At 44.3% G+C, this 22,431-nt stretch overlaps 1 protein-coding gene across 1 annotated transcript in view; it reads right to left on the bottom strand.

Moving 5' to 3' along the window:
• Positions 1-22,431, bottom strand: part of LOC139419042 (serine/threonine-protein kinase ULK4-like) — a 199,629-nt gene that overhangs the window by 101,298 nt on the left and 75,900 nt on the right. Inside the window, exons 28-29 of the mRNA XM_071168905.1 lie at positions 9,128-9,176; positions 1,345-1,450 (exon numbers count right to left, since the gene is read on the bottom strand). Of these exons, the coding sequence (XP_071025006.1) occupies positions 1,345-1,450; positions 9,128-9,176 (155 nt within the window). The remainder of the gene's footprint in view (positions 1-1,344; positions 1,451-9,127; positions 9,177-22,431) is intronic.

Below are 22,431 nucleotides of genomic sequence, written 5' to 3' on the forward strand. Positions count from 1 at the left end.
CCCCTGCCTTCTCCTAGGAGGAGAATTTCATTAGTCCTGCTATCTGCAAGGTGCCCCTGCCTTCTCCTAGGAGGAGCATTTCATTAGTCCTGCTATCTGCAAGGTGCCCCTGCCTTCTCCACGGAGGAGCATTTCATTAGTCCTGCTATCTGCAAGGTGCCCCTGCCTTCTCCTAGGAGGAGCATTTCATTAGTCCTGCTATCTGCAAGGTGCCCCTGCCTTCTCCTAGGAGGAGCATTTCATTAGTCCTGCTATCTGCAAGGTGACCCTGCCTTCTCCTAGGAGGAGCATTTCATTAGTCCTACTATCTGCAAGGTGCCCCTGTCTTCTCCTAGGAGGTGCATGTTGAATGTGAAGCCCGGCTGTGAATCTATGACTCCCCGAGCTTATGCAGAACCACGACAGGGTTGACAGGACAGGCTCTCTCAGCTCCATGCCGCTCAGCGGTGGGAGAGAGATACCGTGTGGCGCTAACGGGCTAACTGTGCCGACTAGCTAATGAGAACTGTCAACACAGTACAGCCATAGCAAAATGAATCTATTATTCAATAATTGAGTGTTATGGAGCGCCTGGTTTTTGCAGCGGGCAGCCAGCTGGGCATTGAAAAGCGATGGCAGAGAAGGAAAACATGCCAAGGCAGGAGAGCCGAGCGGGTAAAGGAGTAGACAAATGGCTGCTCGGCAGCTGGGCTGATTGTGTCAGATGTGTGCTGAGTGTAGAGCGAGAAAAAGAGAGAGAGAGGCAGACGGGTGGGTACGGGCCGTCTGTGGACAGACAAGGAGGAGATGAACTGATAGGAGTACCACAACAGGACACACAGCCCAGCCTGCTGATGGATAGAGTGGAGGAAGAAGAGAAGAGGCTTTCATTCTTCCTTCCTCAGCTGCTGCTGGGAGACCAAAAGCCTGCCTGCTACGCTAACACGAAACACACACACACCACAAACACAACACACACACACACGGCTTAAAGCACCACAGGATCCCAATGCAATAAGCGGTCTGAGCCGAAGGTAAAGGGGTGGTGTTACTGGCAAGGAAACACACTCCAGTAACTGAAAACACAGGAGAGGAATCAACACAGGTTGTTTTGTACCTGTGTATGATTGTCTTTGTCAATGATGGAGAAACTGTTGGGTGTTGTATTACACACAGTGCTGCATTAACCCATCAAAGACGTGTTTATGTCAGTCACTGTACCTTTCTGATAGAGTTCATGTTCTACCAACTAAGTCACATGGAACCACATGGGACTTGTGCACGGTGTTCTTTGTAAATTGGGTGGAAACTGTTAGGCCTAGATACGGTACAATGCATTCATTTGTGTGAGGCAGTGCACCGTACCTTGTTGGTAGAAGGGTTGTAGATCCACGTCTTTCTGTCCAGTCAGGTTGCTGAGGAGAGCCATGGCCTTCTGCATGGTTCCACCCAGGATATTGTCCTGGTGCTCCTGGAGAGAACACAACATGGAATAAAGACACAGGAGAAATGAATAGGGGGCGAGGGAAAGGAAGGGCAAAAACCCATGGAAGCACACAGTCTTTCAGGGCAATCCTCAAATATTGAGAGCCTTAGGGATGGATTTGAGCAAATGTGCCTTAGCAATGCTTCTGCAGTACTCTTGTTTTCACAACTACTGTCCCCTGCACCCACAGTACGTCTTATTCTGAAAACTGAAGCATACAGTAGCTAACATTCTGCATTTGTATTGACTACATTATCATCTGCTGCTTACATTATACCTTTCACAGGGTCTAGATACACCTGTGTGTGCCATCTTAAGGGCCTAGATCTGATGATGACTGAAGAAATAGCTGAGCTTTAATGAAGAATAGTCATTAGCATCTTAACTTTTGAGAGAGGAAGCATCTTCAGGATCTGGCTGAGGGCTAGATGAAGAACAGCAGAGGAGCAGGGGGGCTTGGGGAGAGGGAGGAGGGAGAAAGGGCAGCTTGGGGAGAGGGAGGAGGGAGATGGGGGAGCTTGGGGAGAGGGGGATGGGGGAGCTTGGGGAGAGGGAGATGGGGGAGCTTGGGGAGAAGGAGATGGGGGAGCTTGGGGAGAGGGAGGAGTGAGATGGGGGAGCTTGGGGAGAGGGAGGGGGGAGATGGGGGAGCTTGGGGAGCGGGAGGAGGGAGATGGGGGAGCTTGGGGAGAGGGAGGAGGGAGATGGGGGAGCTTGGGGAGAGGGAGGAGGGAGATGGGAAGCTTGGGGAGAGGGAGGAGGGAGATGGGGGAGCTTGGTGAGTTGGAGGAGGGAGATGGGGGAGCTTGGGGAGAGGGAGGACGGAGATGGGGGAGCTTGGTGAGAGTTGGAGGAGGGAGATGGAGGAGGTGGAGGTTACTTTGGGATGTGGGGAGGATGAGCCTTGGTGAAGGTTGTGTAATTATCTGATGAGCAGGGTGCAAGGGATGAGCCTTGGTGAAGGTTGTGTAATTATCTGATGAGCAGGGTGCAGGGGATGAGCCTTGGTGAAGGTTGTGTAATTATCTGATGAGCAGGGTGCAAGGGATGAGCCTTGGTGAAGGTTGTGTAATTATCTGATGAGCAGGGTGCAGGGGATGAGCCTTGGTGAAGGTTGTGTAATTATCTGGTGAGCCTTGATGAAGGTTGTGCAATTATCTGGTGAGCCTTGGTGAAGGTTGTGTAATTATCTGGTGAGCCTTGGTGAAGGTTGTGAAATTATCTGGTGAGCCTTGGTGAAGGTTGTGTAATTATCTGGTGAGCAGGGTGCAGGGGTTGAGCCTTGGTGAAGGTTGTGTAATTATCTGGTGAGCCTTGGTGAAGGTTGTGTAATTATCTGGTGAGCCTTGGTGAAGGTTGTGTAATTATCTGGTGAGCCTTGGTGAAGGTTGTGTAATTATCTGGTGAGCCTTGGTGAAGGTTGTGTAATTATCTGGTGAGCAGGGTGCAGGGGATGAGCCTTGGTGAAGGTTGTGTAATTATCTGGTGAGCAGGGTGCAGGGGATGAGCCTTGGTGAAGGTTGTGTAATTATCTGGTGAGCAGGGTGCAAGGGATGAGCCTTGGTGAAGGTTGTGTAATTATCTGGTGAGCCTTGGTGAAGGTTGTGTAATTATCTGATGAGCCTTGGTGAAGGTTGTGTAATTATCTGGTGAGCCTTGATGAAGGTTGTGTAATTATCTGGTGAGCCTTGATGAAGGTTGTGTAATTATCTGGTGAGCAGGGTGCAGGGGATGAGCCTTGGTGAAGGTTGTGTAATTATCTGGTGAGCAGGGTTGGATTAGGAACAGAATAAGTAGGTAGGCAATGAAGGCCTGAGCTAGGATGTCTGGGATCTAGGCCAGAGTGAAAACACACACACACACACACACACACACACACACACACACACACACACACACAGCAAATCAATGCAGCCATAATTAGGGCCCAGACAATTTTTGTTCAAGGGGCTTCCACAGTTTACAGGCTGACAGGAAGGCAGAGAGAAGCAGAGAGAGAAGCACAGAGTTGGGCCAGTAGCTCAGGGATTCTCCTCAGTCTCCTGGATAAATTAGCCATGGAATCTCAAGGCCCAGAACCATCGCTTTTCCACATGTTTTCTCTGCTAGGCCACTTGAGAAGAGCAGGGGTCATGCAGGTATCAACAGCCCTTAATGAAGATACATGTGTGGGCCTAGACCTAAACCCTGATGGGCTCAACTGATTGACTCACTACTTCCTATAAACACTTTGTTTAACACAAAGACTGGTTTGATTTGATAAGGATGAATAGGGAGACACATGGAGGAGAAACGTATATGACTGTGTGGCTGCGTCCTTTCTGACAGATGACAGAGTTGGGATAGAAACATACTGAAAATATAAGGACGGAAAGAAAAACTACTTTTTATCGCCTCCCGAAAAAGCTTGTCCTCATTTCTGTATCTTATCAGATGTGTCATGGAATTGTGCTGTCTGCCTGCAGCTTGACTTGATCTCTCATCATCTATAATGCTAACTTCAGATCTCATCATCACAATCCCAAACATACCATTGGCTGCCTCTGGCCTCACAGTCTGAACCAACAATCACTTCAGTTCTCAACTCAACGTATGTCTCTCTGTGTTGGTTTACATGGAACTAGACTGGAGCCTGACTATCACAGGCCCAATCCCAGAACTTCAAACTCCTATGTAGCTGCTTGGCTGCCTCTTCTGAACTAACTTCAAACGTGTGTGTGTGTGTGTGTGTGTGTGTGTGTCTTTGCGAGGGGGTAAGCAGTCGATGCATTTCTGTTGACTGCAAGGAAAATGGATTAAAAGGATTCTTCTTCTTCAGTGTGTCCTACTGTGTAAAACAAGCTCTGAAAAGTAGCTTTGCAGTACAACAAAAGACAGTGTTTATGTCTGCTATTTGACTTTCTTTCAAGCTGTAATTTGGTCTCCAGATCAATATTTGTCGCAATGCAGACTTTTCTTCTCTGCTGTTGTTAATGAGAATGGGGGAGCGCAACTATTCTCCTAATACCAGCAATGTTGCAATCAGAGCTGTATAAACCTCTGATTCTATTAGATTCTCCTTTCTCTCTTAAAGCTCACAAACTCATACAGAGTCCACCGACTGTACATTCCTACCTACCTCCCCCCCCCACACACACAGGCAAAATGGATTTTCTTCCAATTAGATTTACACTGTCAGATGACATCAAATTGAATATGGGGCAGAGACACTACAATCAGGGGAAGGCAGAGATAAAGCCATCCTGCAACAGGGAGGGGGTCCACTCCACCGACCATCTTTGTTCATTAACTTCTATGCCAACATTAACCTTTAAAACAAAGCTGTTAAAACAGGGACATTTGAGGGGTCTCAAGTCTCAAGCATTCTCCTTAACACAATCAATCATGATCATCAGTAAAAGACCATGATGCATTGCAGCAGCCACAACAAACTAGACGTGAGCTTCAGTCTCCAGACATTAGATTCAGGACAGCAGGAAAGGAGGGCTAGAGCCTAGCATTGTTACTTGGGGCTCTTGTTGTAACCAGAGTCAAGCTCCCTAAACACTTGCTTAAGGATCAGTCTGCTGATGTTGGACCAAACTCAATCAATGCCACTGTCAGTCACCACTGTCTTCCTCGCCACACTCATTAGTGAGGTGCATTACTGCTCCGTCCGTGGACCACTTTCATGCCGTCTCTGGCCTGAATCAATGCCAGTCCGTGAAACTGCTGAACTGGCCTTAAAAGTAAATACGTGGACAGCTATTACTACTGCAGTCTGCACTAACTGTGTCGCCAAAAAGCAATTTGATACGATCCCGACCAAACCCGCATATCAGCTTCCATTGGATTGGAGAAGGCAAGCCATTGTGGTTCAGAGTAAAGTTAAAAAAGTATGGTATACGTCCCAAAAGTGAACCCTATTCCCTATGTAGTGCACTACTTTTGACCAGGGCCCATATGTCAAAAGCAGTGCACCATATAGGGAATAGGCTTCCATTTGGTACACTCACTACACACACATGGTGACTACAGTGAAGTGAGAGTGAGAAGAGCTGATTTAATCCTGTCACTATGTATCTGTAAAGCCTGTAATGGACTGGCCATAGTGTATGTCCTGTAGGTGTAACAACTAGGCACTATATGAATGGTGAACCCTCCAACGGTGGAGAGGAGAGCAGGATTAGTGTGTGATAGAGTCCAGACTGAGTCTATATTGGATAGAGCAGTGTTTATGTGGTTGACCTGCATGACACTGATCGGCTGGTAATGCACACTAAATGGCTCTCCTTCCTGATTGGCTGCGTATGTAACACTGCATTGTATGGTGTTAAACTGTGTGGAGGGAGGCTTTTCTAACGCATTCCAGAACTTATTAGTTGAATCACTAATTCAGAACATTAGGTCCTCTAAATGTAATGATGACATGCATGTGATAAAGTCTACATACGTCCTAGTTGGTACTATCATGGTTAGGCCTGGCCTATACCTCCAAAACATAGAAGAAGAGACCCGTGGAAAGCAAAACAACTACACCTCCAAAACATAGAAGAAGAGACCCGTGGAAAGCAACTACACCTCCAAAACATAGAAGAAGAGACCTGTGGAAAGCAACTACACCTCCAAAACATAGAAGAAGAGACCTGTGGAAAGCAACTACACCTCCAAAACATAGAAGAAGAGACCTGTGGAAAGCAACTACACCTCCAAAACATAGAAGAAGAGACCCGTGGAAAGCAACTACACCTCCAAAACATAGAAGAAGAGACCCGTGGAAAGCAAAACAACTACACCTCCAAAACATAGAAGAAGAGACCCGTGGAAAGCAACTACACCTCCAAAACATAGAAGAAGAGACCTGTGGAAAGCAACTACACCTCCAAAACATAGAAGAAGAGACCTGTGGAAAGCAACTACACCTCCAAAACATAGAAGAAGAGACCTGTGGAAAGCAACTACACCTCCAAAACATAGAAGAAGAGACCTGTGGAAAGCAACTACACCTCCAAAACATAGAAGAAGAGACCTGTGGAAGCAACTACACCTCCAAAACATAGAAGAAGAGACCCGTGGAAAGCAACTACACCTCCAAAACATAGAAGAAGAGACCTGTGGAAAGCAACACAACTACACCTCCAAAACATAGAAGAGACCTGTGGAAAGCAACACAACTACACCTCCAAAACATAGAAGAAGAGACCTGTGGAAAGCAACACAACTATACCTCCAAAACATAGAAGAAGAGACCCATGGAAAGCAACTACACCTCTAAAACATAGAAGAAGAGACCCATGGAAAGCAACTGGAAAGCAACTACACCTCCAAAACATAGAAGAAGAGACCTGTGGAAAGCAACACAACTACACCTCCAAAACATAGAAGAGACCTGTGGAAAGCAACACAACTACACCTCCAAAACATAGAAGAAGAGACCTGTGGAAAGCAACACAACTACACCTCCAAAACATAGAAGAAGAGACCTGTGGAAAGCAACACAACTATACCTCCAAAACATAGAAGAGACCCGTGGAAAGCAACACAACTACACCTCCAAAACATAGAAGAGACCTGTGGAAAGCAACACAACTACACCTCCAAAACATAGAAGAGACCTGTGGAAAGCAACACAACTATACCTCCAAAACATAGAAGAGACCCGTGGAAAGCAACACAACAATACCTCCAAAACATAGAAGAGACCTGTGGAAAGCAACACAACTATACCTCCAAAACATAGAAGAAGAGACCTGTGGAAAGCAACACAACTACACCTCCAAAACATAGAAGAGACCTGTGGAAAGCAACACAACTATACCTCCAAAACATAGAAGAGACCCGTGGAAAGCAACACAACTATACCTCCAAAACATAGAAGAGACCCGTGGAAAGCAACACAACTACACCTCCAAAACATAGAAGAGACCCGTGGAAAGCAACACAACTATACCTCCAAAACATAGAAGAGACCCGTGGAAAGCAACACAACTATACCTCCAAAACATAGAAGAGACCTGTGGAAAGCAACACAACTACACCTCCAAAACATAGAAGAGACCCGTGGAAAGCAACACAACTATACCTCCAAAACATAGAAGAGACCTGTGGAAAGCAACACAACTACACCTCCAAAACATAGAAGAGACCTGTGGAAAGCAACACAACTACACCTCCAAAACATAGAAGAGACCCGTGGAAAGCAACACAACTATACCTCCAAAACATAGAAGAGACCCGTGGAAAGCAACACAACTACACCTCCAAAACATAGAAGAAGAGACCCATGGAAAGCAACACAACTATACCTCCAAAACATAGAAGAAGAGACCCATGGAAAGCAACACAACTACACCTCCAAAACATAGAAGAGACCTGTGGAAAGCAACACAACTATACCTCCAAAACATAGAAGAGACCCGTGGAAAGCAACACAACTATACCTCCAAAACATAGAAGAAGAGACCCATGGAAAGCAACACAACTACACCTCCAAAACATAGAAGAGACCTGTGGAAAGCAACACAACTACACCTCCAAAACATAGAAGAGACCTGTGGAAAGCAACACAACTATACCTCCAAAACATAGAAGAGACCTGTGGAAAGCAACACAACTATACCTCCAAAACATAGAAGAGACCCGTGGAAAGCAACACAACTATACCTCCAAAACATAGAAGAGACCTGTGGAAAGCAACACAACTACACCTCCAAAACATAGAAGAGACCTGTGGAAAGCAACACAACTATACCTCCAAAACATAGAAGAGACCCGTGGAAAGCAACACAACACGTAAGGACAATCAACCTAACAGCTAACTGATTGCGTCTGTGTGATGTTTCTCAAAGTGTTCTTACATGCAGTGGCAACTTGTCTGAGAAGTCACCCAAGCGATAAGTTCATTAAAGAGTGCAGAGCAGTTACTGGTGGATTGAGGTCAAGGGGGAATTGGCTGTTTACTGAAATAAGCGTTCTGGTCTGATGAATATGTAACCTGTTGTAGGAGCTGGGGGACGACGACCACTTCATATTCTCACTCCATTAAGCACAGCCCCTCAAAAGGCTGTTCCGCTCCCTCCGTCACTCAATTACACAATGTACTGTGATGGGTCACCACCGCACAGCACACTCATTTGAATAATAAATCAATAAAGAACCCTGGCAAACGAGCGCTGCTGGTGCAAAATGGGCTCGGCCTGAAATGACAGAGAGAGAGAAGTAGGCAGACTGTGGGATGGGGGTGGGGTGGATGGGAGGTAAAATGTCTGGCCCAGCAGAATTCCCCCACAGCCTTTGAATTATGTTCCAATAGCCCAAAGTTTTCTCCACCCAATGGGACTCATATATTTTCACGACAGAGAATAAAACAGCCAGGTGGGGTGGGGGAGGAGGAAGCAAGGTGCTTTGTAATGTGGCTTTCATCTTAACATTCCTTTCCACTAGTTTCCACCTCGGGCCGTCTGAAAGACGGAGAGAGACACAGACTCAGAGTCGAGTGGAGGTGGGAATTTGACAAACCACTTATATTTTTAGGAGATAGCTTTTTTTCTTGAGCCTGGAAATGAAAAGTCGGGCAGGAAACACAAGTGATAAATAAAACCGCACACCAAAGCAGTTTCCTGGAACATAAGATTTTAGTATTAAGAAAAAAAAGCAGCATTTTAAGTGGGACTCTTAACTTACCGCCATGACTTGAAAGACAACAGGTAGGATCCTGCTGTCTCTGACCAGGCTGTGGAGGAGGGAGAGAGAGAGAGAGGAGAGGGAGAGAGAGGGGGGAGAAGAGAGAGAGAGAGGAGAGGGAGAGAGAGAGAGAAAGATGGAGAGGGGGGAGAAGAGAGAGAGACAAAGAGAGAGAAAGAGAGTGAGAGAAACACAGAGGCAGGCTTAGGTACCTTCATAGCACAGAGAGACGTTTCATCTTCATTAGGGTCCATGCATTGCCTCTGAATCTGAGGCCTACTGAACGTATGGGAGTATTTCAGTGTGTTTGTGTGAAGGCACCGCAGCGTGCCTCGGCTCTAAGATCAGTCATGTGAGAAAAGGACCTCTGACTAATCTTCTGCGGGGAGAAAGGAGCCTTCTGACACCTCGGCACCCAGGAGTAATGTACATCTTTATTGAAAATGACTCTCCACAGCTCCCTTATTGATTAAGCCTTTTGATTCACAACCAATTACAGCTTGTGTATAGAGGTGCTCAAAGGAAGAAAACATTGTGGCAGGCAGGCTAGACACATTTAAACAAGACTAGAGGTCACCCATAGAAAACGTATTAGAGGGAGTTTTTACATAACAATGATGTATTGCACGGCTGGGAAACATTTATTTCCCAGTTTTCCATATATGGTGTCCTCAGTCCTCCAAAGAGAATTCCATCAAATGTTTGTAAAGTAGTGTAGCTTATGTGAGGCAGCTAAGCCATTGTGCAGAACACCAGATAAGAGTAAACACCACTGCCGCTAGGAGTAAATCTCCCAATGAAGTGCAGAGGGACAACACGAGCCTGTGATTAACCAGAGAGACATCCTCTTGAGGTTGAAAGTCACATAGAAGTCAGCAGGCAACCTGAACATACTGAGAAAGGAGAAAACTGAAACATGAAATACAGATGACAACACAAAAATTGACCAGTCCTAGTTGATGTCCAATCTGCTTTCATACTAACTACACAATATCAAGTTTGTTGTAGGGGCCTACATTAGTTTGCCTACAGATGTAGGATTTTAATTTGACCTGAATTGTCACAGCAAAATAATATTGCAGCAACAGAATTTTAACGTTTAATCTATAATGTTGCTTGATTGGTGGTTAGGTTATTAGGCTACATGAAAAGTGCAATACTGTTAATATAACCGTGTGTTAGTGTGGGCTTTCATTGAATGTATGTAAATCCCGAAGCTCATCTGCATTTCCTGTGGTGCAGGAACATTTCTGTAACAAAAGAGTGATCAAATTAAGACCCTACACATGTATATATGCAGTGTACTATATAACAGACAAACTTATATGGGATACAAACTGTTCCCCCAACCATATCTCCACTTATCTGCACCACCTTCCCTCTCACCTCCTCTTTCCTCTCTCTTCCACTCTTCCCTCTCTCCTCCATTCTTCCCCCTCTCCTCTATCCTTCCACCCTCCCACTCACCCTCCACTCTTCCCTCTCACCCTCCACTCTCACCCTCTCCCTCCACTCTTTCCTCTCTCCCTCCACTCTTTCCTCTCTCCCTCCACTCTTTCCTCTCTCCCTCCACTCTTCCCTCTCTCCATCCACCCTTTTCTCTCTCCATCCACCTTTCTTCTCTCCCTCGACCCTTCCCTATCTCCCTCCAATCTTCCCTCCACTCTTTCCTCTCTCCTTCCATCTTCCCTCCACTCTTTCCTCTCTCCTTCCACCCTCCTCTCTCCCTTCCCCCTCTCCTCTATCCTTCCACCCTCCCACTCACCCTCCACTCTTCCCTCTCACCCTCCACTCTCACCCTCTCCCCTCCACACCCTTCCCTCTCTCCCTGCACTCTTTTCCCTCTCTCCCTCCACCCTTCCCTCTCACCCTCCACCCTTCCCTCTCACCCTCCACTCCACCCTCTCCCTTCCCTCTCCCCTGCACTCTTTCCTCTCTCCCTCCACTCTTCCCTTCCCCTCCACCCTCCCTCTCCCCCTCCACCCTTCCCTCTCTCCCTCCACCCTTCCCTCTCTCCCTCCACCCTTCCCTCTCTCCCTCCACACTTCCATCTCTCCCTCCACACTTCCCTCTCTTCCTCCACACTTCCCTCTCTCCCTCCACACTTCCCTCTCTCCCTCCACTCTTCCTTCTCTCCCTCCACTCTTCCCTCTCTCCCTCCACTCTTCCTCTCTCCCTCCACTCTTCCCCCTCTCTCCCTCCACTCTTCCCTCTCTCCCTCCACTCTTCCCTCTCTCCCTCCACTCTTTCCTCTCCCCTCCACTCTTCCCTCTCTCCCTCCACTCTTTCCTCTCTCCCTCCACTCTTTCCTCTCTCCCTCCTCTCTCCCCTCTCCCTCCACTCTTCCCTGACCTCCTACATTATTGTAGTTCAGAAACAACCCTCTCCCATCGATCTCCGTGTGAACCTGAGTGATGACACGTCATTAACATTAAATTGTGCTCATAAAACAAAACAGGAACAAATATGGAGAGTTAAAGGTGAGCAGAGGGCCTGGATCGTAATTCCACTTTACCCCCATAGAGTAGACTAGACAGAGGTGTAACCAGAACTGATGAATGGCCAAGCTTTATCTCCCTGACGGGGTGACAGAGGAGTGTAAATAGCCAGGCTTCTTCTCCAAGCCTCACAGATTGCCGAGCCTGCATCCCAAATTACACCCTATATAGCACTATATAGGAGATAGGGTGCCAATTGGGACACATCTACATTGAACTGAAGGCATCCTGTGTGCGAAGTGACATTAAATTATAGCTCAACTTAGGCTACATCGAGGGCCCAGCCAACGAAGTCTTTCCCCGTGTCGCGATGACTCACATAGCTTTCAGCCATTAAATCTGAAGACAAATCAGGTCCATCTGTAGGGTGGTAGTGTCTCACCCCCAGCCTGCATGGTTAGCATTCCCAGTTCCACATCATTCTAAATCCATAGCACCCTGCATCACTGTCACGTTAAGAGAAACTGAACTACCGAAATCCGTTCCTGTCAAGGCAGCCAGTAATACTGATACAGGCCTGTTGAAGACTTATTATAGAGGAGGAATAACTGAACTGAAACCATGTCAACAGCAGTGGATACTATCTGGGTCAAAGCCATGGCTCTCTAAACACGATCCTACACAAGTTTTGGGCTAATGACAACTAATGCAGTATGCATGTACAGTACAACTCATTTCTCAACTTCAATACATCTCTGTGCCATACAGACAACTCTGTACGACGACTGTCCTTAACGTTAGGGGGGGAAAAAAACACACATTTTCATGTAGACGCAGATTGCGTGGATGAAGTGGCATTTGCCCAGCTAGGCTGGAGGGCAAAATAATAAGATCCGCTCTGCCCACATTCTCCACAGCTGCAGACAACCTTCTGATCTTATTTACAATCTGATGAAGTTGAGAGTGTGCCTGAGTACAGCTCTGATTCAACCTGTCACGCTTCCTTAATAATGGCACAATGTGTGGATGACATTTAACACAGTCGGTCTACTACCACAGATCCTCCAGCAGCTGCCTGGCTGGGAGGGATTTGGATTTTTATATTAAAAATCTCTCTCTCTCTCTCTCTCTCTCTCTCTCTCTCTCTCTCTCTCTCTCTCTCTCTCTCTCTCTCTCTCTCTCTCTCTCTCTCTCTCTCTCTCTCTCTCTCTCTCTCTCTCTCTCTCTCTCTCTCTCTCTCTCTCTCTCTCTCTCTCTCTCTCTCTCTCTCTCTCTCTCTCTCTCTCTTTTAAACAATGCAAATGTTAATAATTACCATATAAACCTCAAGAAATGATGAAATCTATAATTGTGATATCATGGATGGTCAGTCCTTGCATCCATAGCTCTGTCTATGAATTTAAGTCTGGTTATATTTCTCCAGGACCATCCCTCAGCTTTTTCCCAAAACAGGCTGGTGACCGCTTTGTTATTGTCTCCATGAAGGATTCTAGCTTTAAGATTAGGTACACAGAGCCTTCAGGAAGTACACACCCCTGGACTTATTCCACATGTTGTTGTGTTACAGCCTGAATTCAACATGGATTAAAGGGATAATCCAGCCCAAACCACTAATTCATATGATTACGTGTTAAATAGTGTTAAATAACACTCATATTTGAATAATTTCTTTGGAACAAGTTATAATAATTTGGTCATTATAACAAGGTTGGTAGAAACATGTGAAAATTGTTTTTGGAAATCTGTTGTAGCTCAAATTTACTACAAAACCCTAAATGCAATGCTCTCTCTCTGGGCTGGCTGGCCAGTTAGCTAGCTAGCTAGAAAACATAGCTACGCACAACAATACCAACATCAATATCAGCATGTGAAGTAGCTAGCTAGCTGTAAAATCGGCTTAACAAACTGCACTCTCACCGAGTTCAACTTGCATTTCGTCTCTGCCCAGAGCGAGAGCCATTAGAATCGAATTAACACCTATTGTATATGTTGCCAATGGGCCTTGCGGTGCATTCTGGGCGATTCTGGGACAAGAACAGCTCTCCTTCAAGAAGTGAATGGGAGTCAATTGGGCGCTTGCTCAAAAACCGAACATTAGCACGAATTTCAAGAAGTACAACATTGCAAATCTTTTCCAAGATGTGAGATAATTAACTTGTTCTCTTTAATATCGTATAACTCATACTCGGACTTTGAGAAGGGATTGCGTGACGTTTAGTTTAGCCTCCGCGTGACGCAGCATGACCACGTGAATGCAGATGGGTCGACAGTCAGTTGGGTGGGGCGTTTCTCCATTCATTGCCCAGTGGGATTCCTATCTCCTCCTTTCTGTAATATCTCTGCTTCCCACAGACACACAGGGGGCATTGCAACATGGTACTTGAAGTTGAATAATTTGCTACACTGTTTAGATTGGGTACATCTAAGCAAAATCTCTACTTTGTCATGAGGATATAGATGTATGTATGTGTTCTATTGGCTGATTTGACGATCTGGAGAAGAGGTCATTGTTTTAAAAGCGTTATGAAATCTGATAGTGTGGTAACCCCTATGACGAGAATGATGTCGTTAAGACGCACTCCTACACGATTTCCTGATTTTCAAAGACGGACCAGATAGAAGTTAAATCACGGGGACATCTGTTATTTTACCCAGCAATAGAACATAGGCTTTCACCAAATTGACAGAGGTATCATGATTTTATTTCTGGGGGCGGATTATTCCTTTAAATATATCTTTTTTTCTCACCTATCTACACAATACCCCATAATGACAAAGTGAAAACATGTTTTTTGAAATGTACAGACGAATGGTATTGTAAATGAAATACAGAAATATCTAATTTACATAACTATTCACACCCCTTTGCTATGACACTCCAAAATGAGCTCCGGTGCATCCAGTTTCCTTTGATCATCCTTGAGATGCCACTACAACTTGATTGGACTCCACCTGTGGCCAATTCAATTGTTTGGCCATGATTTAGAAAAAAACACACCTGTCTATACAAGGTCCTACAGTTGACAGTGCAGAAACTATACCAAGGAACTGTCCGTACCTCTCCGAGAGAGAGAATTGTGATGAGGCATATATCTGGAAGGGTATGAAACAAGTTCTAGAGTGTTAAGTTTCCAAGAACACAGTGGTCTCCATCATTGGGAGATGGAAAAAAAGCTGGAACTACGCAGATCCTGCCTAGAGCTGGCCGTCCAACCAAACAACAGGGCAAGAAGGACCTTGATCAGGGAGGTGACCAAGAACCCAATGACCACTCTGACAGAACAACAGAGTTCCTTGCCTGAGACGGGAGAACCTGCCAGAATCTGGGCATTATGGGAGAGTGGCCAAACAGAAGCCACTACTAAGAAAAAGGCACATGACAGCACACCTGGAGTCTGCAAAAGGGCACATGACTCATAAGACAAAATATTCTATGGTCTGATGAGACAAAAATGTAACTCTTTTGCCTGAATGCAAAGCGATATGTATGGAGAAAATCATGCATAGTTCATCACCCGTCTAACACCATCCCTACCGTGTAGCATGGTGGCAGCATCATGCTATGAGGATGCTTTTCAGCGGCAGGGACTGAGAGACTGGTAAGGACAGAGGGAACAAAATACAGGCAAATCCTTGATGAGAACCCACTTCAGAGCGCAAAAGACCTTAGACTGGGTGCGAAGATGTACGTTCCAACAGGACCTCAAGCATACAGCCAAAGCAACACTGGAATGGCTACAGAACTATAATGTGAAAGTCCTTGAGTGGCCCAGCCAAAGCCCAGACTTGAATTCCATTGAAAATCTGTGGAAAGACTTGAAGATTGCTGGTCACCGCAACTCCCCATCTAACTTAACAGAGCTTGAGAAAATCTGCAACAAAAAATGTAACTGTAATCGCCACCAAAAGTGCTTCTACACAGTATTGACTCTGGGGTGTGAATACTTATGTAAATTAGATATCTGTATTTCATTTGCCATAAATGTGTTAAAATGTCTAAAAACATGTTTATATAGATTTTAGATGTTGAACCTTTATTTAAGTAGGCAAGTCCGTTTGCACTTTGTAATTATGGGGTATTGTGACACATTTTAAATTCCGTCTGTAACACAAAATGTGGGAGAAGTCAAGAGGTATGAGTACTTTCTGAAGGCACTGTATATAGTGATGTAATCATTTAAAGTCTGAAATGTGGAGTGTACAGTAATAGTGTACATTGGTGCCAGTAAAACATCTTCCAACCTCACTCTGGAAACATTGTGAGGCAGCCTCTATCCTTTACTGTGTACTGTTCCCATCCACTTTCCTCCACATGGCTCCCCTGACTGTCAGAGAGTGTGACACAGACAGTCCTGCAGGTCATCTCTGCTGCCTGTCAGAGGGAGAAGCTGAGGCTGAATGAACAGAGCTGCTGCCTGCCACTGAGCCATGTCAAACCAACACAGCTCAAGCCCAGTCAGCTCTTCAGACCGGCCAGTGACACTGATAGTACGAGGTAACACTCCCATTCCTCATTTACACACACCAGCTGTCAGAGCTGATTACACACACACGAACGCACACACAAAAACACACGAAAGCACAGACGAACAGACCCACGAACACACACAGTCAGGGATGAGGTTTTGCTCTATTCCTCTGACCGCACTCAACTCTGCTGTCCACTCCAATCAGCAGAGAGGAGCAGAGGTCTCCATGCAGGCAGCACAGGTGGCAGACAGAGGAGAGGAAAGGAGGGAGGAGAGGACACCTGGGGATCCCAGGCTTTTAACACAATGGCTGTGACCAAAATGGCACCCTTTAGAGTGCACTACGTTTGAACAGGGCTCATAGGCCTCTGGTCCAAAGTATTGCACGATAGGCTGCCTTTTGCGACACATTCAAAACAACACCCATGCCTGTTCATCCAACTGACCAATCACTCATTGTGTATGCACAGACTACCAGGCAACGGTACCGCGTTGACCAATAGCACGATATCAGCACGACTCCAGTCAAATCAAATAATAATACCACAATGAGCGTAGCCTTGATGTAGTCAGCGTGTAACCTCCGTTAACCTGCTCATTAGAAAGGATCAGGTTTTTATTAGCGGTAGCATGCCGGCTTCCTGTAGCTGTGAGGCTGACTTCCGCTGGGATAAAAGCATTTTTCAAATTCCTGCTAATCAGGGAGTAAAAGCGTTCCGGCAGATAGAACTGGTTTTGCTTCACTTGCTAAAGCGGGCACAGCTAGGCAGACTGACTGAGCCCACACAAAGGCAACAACGGCCAAAGGTTCAGATAATTGGAAAGTTTGAACTCTGTATCAAACCTGATAATGAGGGGGAAAGACATACTTGTATGAAGCCCTGTTAAAGTCCCAATTTGCAATCTAATTTAAGCCAGAACCCATCAAGGAGAGAGCTCTGCACTTTTTAGGACTTTATCAAGCAGTGGTAAATGCAATTTAATTTCTCATTGTAAATGTAATAGCTCGTCTCAGACAAGGGAAATACAACCAACAGGAGTGTGTAGCAGATTGCTGACATCAATTTGAATAGTTCAGTTGGCTCTCTCAGTGCCAGATAGATAGACAGAGGGAGGTGTGGGGGCTGGCTTGTGTTCAGAGCCTTGACAGAAATGGCAGTCAGTCTGGGATGTGTTGGAGATCGGAGATAAAACTATGTAAGCGCACCCAGCTGGTGTCCATCATCACCTTCTCAACGACCAGGCAGGCAGCACAGAAACACAGAGAAACCAGCTCTCAATTCATCACAGACAGCGGCTCCCAAATGCCCCTGGTCCATAGTAGTGCACTATGTAGGGAACAGAGTACCCTTGTTTCATGAGGATCACCCAGATGAGAGGGCTTGAGGAACTATCAGGGAGACAATGGCAACATGCTTTAGATACAGTATACTACCATCACCAGACCAGCCTGGCATCTACTGCTCTTCAACTATTTCAACATCCTGCACGGCTTTATTAATTGGTAAACCCATATAATACCTTCCTTCGTATACAGACTGCTATCGCCTTACTATGGTGCAGTGGTGGTGTTCACAGTTTATTACACAGCAGAGTGAAATCTTATTCATTCTAACGACTTCTTCTGCATCGTTCAGTAACATCACGTTCCCACCTCTGCTAAGCAGCACAGTCCCTAACTTAGGCTTAGTCTGACCTTTCCTCTGTGACAGATCAATATTCCTTACTAATCCCAAGCACACAAAGGGCCTGTCTGCCTGCCTGCTGCCTGTCATTAGGTTAGAGGACAGTCTGGCTCTCTGATGAACACTGGAATATCCATGGTTAATACTAAACACTATGCAGGAATCTCATACAACTGCAGCAGCTAGCTAGCTATAGCAACCTACAACATACTGTACATCCCAAATGTCACCCTATTCCCTACATAGAGCACTACTTTTGACTAGAGCCCTATGGGTCCTGTTCTAACATAGTGCCCTATATAGGGAATAGAGTTCCATTTGAGATCCAGACAAAGTCTTCAAAGGGGGTGGGAGTGGACGGGTTGGTTAAGGACATTCTCAGATTTCCTTTTGAAAAGTGACATTACGTCTTCCTCTTTGTGCTCCAGGTCCAGTGTGATCTGAAAGCCATTGAGCAGGATGACAGACATACTGCTGAGGTGTGTGTTGCCACCAGCTGGTGAAAGACTCCTTTAAAACTCCCCCGGGAGCTGTTAACCCCCCTGTTCTGTTCTCCTGTTCTCCTTCTATCAGCTCCACTGTTCTCCCCTGAACAGCAGCGACATGGCGGTGACATCACATCTCTCCTGTAGGCTGGTCCTATTTGGACACACCCAATCATCAATCAATCGATGACTTTCCTTTCCCAGCGAACGGTTCCCTCTCCTTCAGCCCAGTGTGTGTGAGTGTGCGCGTGTGTGTGTGACCTTGCGTACGACCGTGTTTGCGTGTGTGAGTGTGTTACTGTTGCAGCATATCAGGGAAGTCCTACCTCTGAGAATCTCTTTAACATCACATTACCAGTGTAGCATTCTTTCAATAAGGACAAGCCAATGCCTCGTGTCTGTGTGCTTATGCATCAACTTCTGCAATTAAATAATGTCTCTATGTGAGTATTTCTCTAAAATGTGTTTAAGTTTGCACTTATTTATGCTCTACTTTCCCCTATGATTCAGATAACTGAACGGAGGAGGGGTGGAACGGCCCTGGCAAGCCAAGGAAACGTGGTGTGAGCTGAATTCTAGATGTGCCATGCACTGTGAGTTTGTGCCCTGCAGGCAGGCAGCTACAGAGGGAGGAGGGGGATCTACAGTGTGTTATTAGGGAAACAGTGCAGTGTTGGGCCTGAGCTCCACACTGCTCCCTACATGAGGCCACAACTCTGGAACACCCCTCAACATGCTGATGCTGCGAAAAGGTCAAGCATATTAAACTATGTATTAGGCTGCTGATAAACAATACAATTATTGACTTAGTGATTTTATTTTCTCTGGTAGTAATAATTACATGAATGATCTGATGTGTCCAAAACCAGCTTATGGTTTACAGCTTCAAGGGAGGGAAGGAGAGAGAGACTTTTTACCTACTTAATGTACCACAGTGTGCCATCACAACAGCAAGATGTGTGACCTGTGCCACAAGAAAAGGGCAACCAGTGAAGAACAAACACCATTGTAAATACAACCCATATTTATGTTAATTTATTTCCCCTTTTGTACTAACTATTTGTACATCATTACAACACTTTATATAGACATAATGACATTTGAAATGGCTTTATTCTGTTGGAACTTTTGTGAGTGTGATGTTTACTGTAAGGTTTTTATTGTTTATTTCACTTTTGTTTATTGTCTATTTCAATTGCTTTGGCAATGTAAACATATGTTTCCCATGAAAATAAGGCCCCTTAAATTGAAATTGAATTGAGAGAGAGAAACAGAGAGAGAGGAGAGAGACAGAAAGAGAAAGACAGAAGAGAGAGATCAATTAACTTTTTTTATTTGATAATTTCTTAACACCCAGAAATAATTTCTTAACTTAATATTCAACACCAGAAAAAAAATGCAAGTGTTAATCAAGATGCTGTGTTGTCTCTTCAAGTTGCGTTGTGTACAACAGATGCCATAGCAACCCCATCGCAACTCACCTCCATAAACTGTAGGTAGATAATAACAGATGCCATAGCAACCCCATCGCAACTCACCTCCATAAACTCTGGGTAGACAATAACAGATGCCATAGCAACCCCATTGCAACTCACCTCCATAAACTCTGGGTAGACAATAACAGATGCCACAGCAACCCCATTGCAACTCACCTCCATAAACTCTGGGTAGACAATAACAGATGCCACAGCAACCCCATTGCAACTCACCTTCATAAACTCTGGGTAGACAATAACAGATGCCACAGCAACCCCATCGCAACTCACCTCCATAAACTCTGGGTAATAACAGATGCCATAGCAACCCCATCGCAACATCAAGATGACATTGTGTTGGTTAGACTCTTTGGTTTTCTTCAAGATGACATTGTGTTGGTTAGACTCTCTGGTTTTCATCAAGATGACACTGTGTTGGTTAGACTCTCTGGTTTTCATCAAGATGACATTGTGTTGGTTAGACTCTCTGGTTTTCTTCAAGATGACATTGTGTTGGTTAGACTCTCTGGTTTTCTTCAAGATGACATTGTGTTGGTTAGACTCTCTGGTTTTCATCAAGATGACACTGTGTTGGTTAGACTCTCTGGTTTTCATCAAGATGACATTGTGTTGGTTAGACTCTCTGTTTTTTTGTGTTGGTTAGAGTCCTAGTCTGTCTATCTAGAGATGGTTTAGAACAGGGTTCCCCAGCTGGCAACCCGCGGGCCGAATGCTTTTATTTGGCAACTAAAATGTTCTGAGCACAAAATATATATATATGTCCCATGGTTGGAGATAAAAGACTGTAAAACACCAGGAAATATATATATATGTCCCATGGTTGGATATAAAAGACTGTAAAACACCAGGAAATATATATATATGTCCCATGGTTGAAGATAAAAGACTGTAAAACACCAGGAAATATATATATATGTGTTCCATGGTTGGACATAAAAGACTGTGAAAACACCAGGAAATATATATATATATATGTTCCATGGTTGGAGATAAAAGACTGTGAAAACACCAGGAAATATATATATATGTTCCATGGTTGGACATAAAAGACTGTAAAAACACCAGGAAATATATATATATGTCCCATGGTTGGAGATAAAAGACTGAAAACACCAGGAAATATATATATATGTCCCATGGTTGGAGATAAAAGACTGTAAAACACCAGGAAATATATATATATGTCCCATGGTTGGAGATAAAAGACTGTGAAAACACCAGGAAATATATATATATGTCCCATGGTTGGAGATAAAAGACTGTAAAACACCAGGAAATATATATATATATATGTTCCATGGTTGGACATAAAAGACTGTAAAAACACCAGGAAATATATATATATGTCCCATGGTTGGACATAAAAGACTGTGAAAACACCAGGAAATATATATATATATATGTTCCATGGTTGGAGATAAAAGACTGTGAAAACACCAGGAAATATATATATATGTCCCATGGTTGGAGATAAAAGACTGTAAAACACCAGGAAATATATATATATGTGTTCCATGGTTGGAGATAAAAGACTGTAAAAACACCAGGAAATATATATATATATGTGTTCCATGGTTGGAGATAAAAGACTGTAAAAACACCAGGAAATATATATATATGTTCCATGGTTGGAGATAAAAGACTGTGAAAACACCAGGAAATATATATATATGTTCCATGGTAGGAGATAAAAGACTGTAAAACACCAGGAAATATATATATATGTCCCATGGTTGGAGATAAAAGACTGTAAAACACCAGGAAATATATATATATGTTCCATGGTTGGAGATAAAAGACTGTGAAAACACCAGGAAATATATATATATGTCCCATGGTTGGAGATAAAAGACTGTGAAAACACCAGGAAATATATATATATGTCCCATGGTTGGAGATAAAAGACTGTAAAACACCAGGAAATATATATATATGTCCCATGGTTGGAGATAAAAGACTGTGAAAACACCAGGAAATATATATATATGTCCCATGGTTGGAGATAAAAGACTGAAAACACCAGGAAATATATATATATGTCCCATGGTTGGAGATAAAAGACTGTAAAACACCAGGAAATATATATATATATGTCCCATGGTTGGAGATAAAAGACTGTGAAAACACCAGGAAATATTTATATATGTTCCATGGTTGGACATAAAAGACTGTGAAAACACCAGGAAATATATATATATGTTCCATGGTAGGAGATAAAAGACTGTAAAACACCAGGAAATATATATATATGTCCCATGGTTGGAGATAAAAGACTGTAAAACACCAGGAAATATATATATGTTCCATGGTAGGAGATAAAAGACTGTAAAAACACCAGGAAATATATATATATGTCCCATGGTTGGAGATAAAAGACTGTGAAAACACCAGGAAATATATATATATGTCCCATGGTTGGAGATAAAAGACTGTGAAAACACCAGGAAATATTTATATATGTTCCATGGTTGGACATAAAAGACTGTAAAACACCAGGAAATATATATATATGTTCCATGGTTGGACATAAAAGACTGTAAAACACCAGGAAATATATATATATGTTCCATGGTTGGACATAAAAGACTGTAAAACACCAGGAAATATATATATATGTTCCATGGTTGGAGATAAAAGACTGTGAAAACACCAGGAAATATATATATATGTTCCATGGTTGGAGATAAAAGACTGTGAAAACACCAGGAAATATATATATATGTCCCATGGT

The sequence above is a fragment of the Oncorhynchus clarkii genome, chromosome 2 (genome assembly GCF_045791955.1).
Source record: "Oncorhynchus clarkii lewisi isolate Uvic-CL-2024 chromosome 2, UVic_Ocla_1.0, whole genome shotgun sequence".
Classification (NCBI taxonomy): Eukaryota; Metazoa; Chordata; class Actinopteri; order Salmoniformes; family Salmonidae; genus Oncorhynchus; species Oncorhynchus clarkii.